This window comes from Halyomorpha halys, unplaced genomic scaffold (assembly GCF_000696795.3).
Source record: "Halyomorpha halys isolate HHAL.00 unplaced genomic scaffold, Hhal_1.1 Scaffold24.1, whole genome shotgun sequence".
NCBI classification, from domain to species: Eukaryota; Metazoa; Arthropoda; class Insecta; order Hemiptera; family Pentatomidae; genus Halyomorpha; species Halyomorpha halys.
This window is the reverse complement of record NW_027107648.1, coordinates 2,135,469-2,138,405: the sequence shown is the minus strand read 5'-3', so window position 1 is coordinate 2,138,405 and position 2,937 is coordinate 2,135,469. Positions and strand designations below refer to the sequence as shown.

Here is a 2,937-nt window from a genome sequence, read left to right as displayed (position 1 = left end):
TTTCTCCACACTTTAGAAGGGGGGAATCGCTTATATTTGATTTAAAATATCTTTTGTTTTGTTATTTTACATTAACTTTTTTTTCTAAGCTCTTTAGTAAGAAACCATTTATTGATATAGACAGATTTCACACAATACAGTATAATCCCTGTTTTCCAGGGTAATGATGGGTATGAAGGTTCGCGGATAATCGAATTAAAGTTTATTGACTTAATGTGATAGAAAAAAAAACGAAACTCCAGAATATCACTTTTATTAAGACACAATAGTTGTGTATACATTAAATTACAATATATAAGAATGAATGTATGCATGTTTTTATATATGTATTGAATTTTCACTTAGAGAAAAAACCTGTAGTTAGAGTTTTTTAGTAAACATTTTTTTTTCTAATATCACTTCTTATTGCTATCTACTGAGGCCTGCAAATTATATGTACTCGTGAATAATATCTGTTCTAAAATAAAAACTATATATTAAACAGTATCCAAACTTTAGTTTACTCTGTAGGTTATAATTCACATCTGAATGAAAACATATTTTGATTGTGTCAAAGTAGTTTTTTTTTTTTATTGCTTGATATTCATAAATAATTTCTAACATTTTCCATAAAGGGATGAAAATTCCTGAGACTATAGCAACAAAACTTATTACCATTTGTAGGAAAAGGATCTTTCATTGAAAGATACTGCCCGCCATTGCCTGCATAACCTCTGCCCAAGAGTTTGTTTGAAACATTCAGCGGACAAAGCAGAGCTGGGTTTCCTCCTCAACGATGTTCTGTTCCCTCTTCTCAGTAGTGGCATTAATGGTAAAATTGAGCATCTTCGTCAGGAAGCCATCCTCATTTTGGGTCACATGGTCAGTACAAATTATCTTTACCTAGTATAAAATAATAATAATTGTTATAATAAAGAAATTAATTAATTTTTTATTTAGGTACGAGAATGCAGTTCTCTACATTATGTCTTCTCTGATTTGTATCCACTCTCATGCAAATCTGATATGGAAGTAGACTTCTTCGAAAATTTGATGCATATTCAATTGCACAGGAGGGTTAGAGCGATGTTGAGGTAATCAAAATATTTTTCATAAGTTAATTTATCCTATTTGTATGAAGTTTATGATTACCTTGCAGTGATTCTGTTCAAATCATAAATTAGTAGAAATTAAAATCAAGTCAAATGAGCTATTTATTTATTAGTTATTAATAAGAAATCATACCTTCAAATTTCATTCTTCATAATTTAGGACATATATTAAAATATATTAATTTGTTTATTGTTACAAAAAAAAATTTAATTGAAATAAGTTTTGTTCATCACATTTCTTTTAATTGTAATCAGATTTACTATATGATTCAACTTACCCTTGGTAGAAAGGCATCATCAGCTGCAATAACATATACTAATTTCAGTTTTAATTTTTACTAATTTATCCATACCTGATTTTTTAATACTCTGTCAACAATTTGGTTACACTTCTATCTTATGTAGTTATAATTATTTTCTTGTCATATTTTTAATTTGTCAATAATTTCTTTTATTACATTATTTATTTATATTTGTATAGGTTCTCTGAAGTTTCGATAATGCCGGAAAATACTTGGAATCCGAAGACACTGATGAACTTTGTCTATCCCATGATTTCTTATTTCCTTCTTACTCCAAAATATGCAGAAAAGAACACTGTTATAGATTCTACTATCAAGGTAACATGAAAAATGTGCTGAAAAATAAAAAAGTTTTTAAAATTTGTAATTGCCTAAAAGTCAAAAAACTTATAACAAAAATACAATATTTTCAACATATATTTGTTCTCTTTTTGGACTTTTTGGGGATACTGTATCTCCCTTCTATTTTACAAATAGGATAGTTTTTTTTTTTTTTTAAGTATCAATTATATAATGAAACAGATTAAAAATAAAAGCAATGCTTTTTTTTTTTATTGTCGCTACTAGTAAAAACTTTATTTCAGTATTCATGGCTTAGTAGATTTGTGTTAAAAGTTCATTCTCAATACATCTTTATCTCCATGTTTTAATATAAAATGATGACTGATGTTTTTCATTTATTTTATTCATTATATTCGAACAATATTGGAGTAGAATACAACTTTATATTTCAATTAGAATGAACTCTAAACTACTAATTATACTACTACTAATAATTTATTGTAAGGAAACATTTTACATCCTTTATATATTAGAATTTAGAAGATACATATTTTATCCATGATCCCAAAAATGTTATTTTTAAAGAAATATGAACAATTCTTAATTGTTTGGTCCCGTTATTCATTATCACCTGTTTGTGACAGATTTCACAAACACAAATCTAGAGCTCATAACCTTATAAAATTAATGTTATAAAATGAGGATTTCAATTTAAATTAATTTTAATTTATTGCTCATTGTTTTATTAATTAAGTTTGAGTGATTTGCATTTCTCATCATTTTCATGATAAGTAAACTGGAAAGGAAAAAAATATATGCTTACGTCCATACATATTTTGATGATATTTATAAACTTACAATTCAACATAATACAATGTCTAATACGTCAATTATATTTATCAATGTACAGTTATAAGAGAACAAAGGTCAACATAAAGATGTTGTATACTAAAACGTTTTTGATTTTTTTTGTTTTAGGCTGTTGGAAGTCTTTGTCGCTTGTTACCCTGGAAGTACTACAGTGCCATACTTCGTAACTACCTTGCCAAATTGAAATCTAGTACAGATTATCAAAAACAGATAACTCGTCTTGTATCGGAAATACTCAATGCTTTCCACTTTGACCTCTCAGAAGCTGGAAACTTCACAGCTGTAGAAAGTTTAAAAACTGAAGAAATTATTGATATTGAAGGTATACAATAAATTATTTAAGTTGTATATATATATATATATATACACATATATATTGTAATAATTTAAAA

At 26.7% G+C, this 2,937-nt stretch overlaps 1 protein-coding gene across 1 annotated transcript in view; it reads left to right on the top strand.

Moving 5' to 3' along the window:
- The window catches only part of LOC106682497 (small subunit processome component 20 homolog), a gene marked incomplete in the record, with an annotated part of 46,758 nt that overhangs the window by 24,032 nt on the left and 19,789 nt on the right, over positions 1–2,937 (top strand). The window contains 4 exon segments of the mRNA XM_067046031.1: positions 664–861; positions 940–1,073; positions 1,573–1,711; positions 2,654–2,867. Of these exon segments, the coding sequence (XP_066902132.1) occupies positions 664–861; positions 940–1,073; positions 1,573–1,711; positions 2,654–2,867 (685 nt within the window).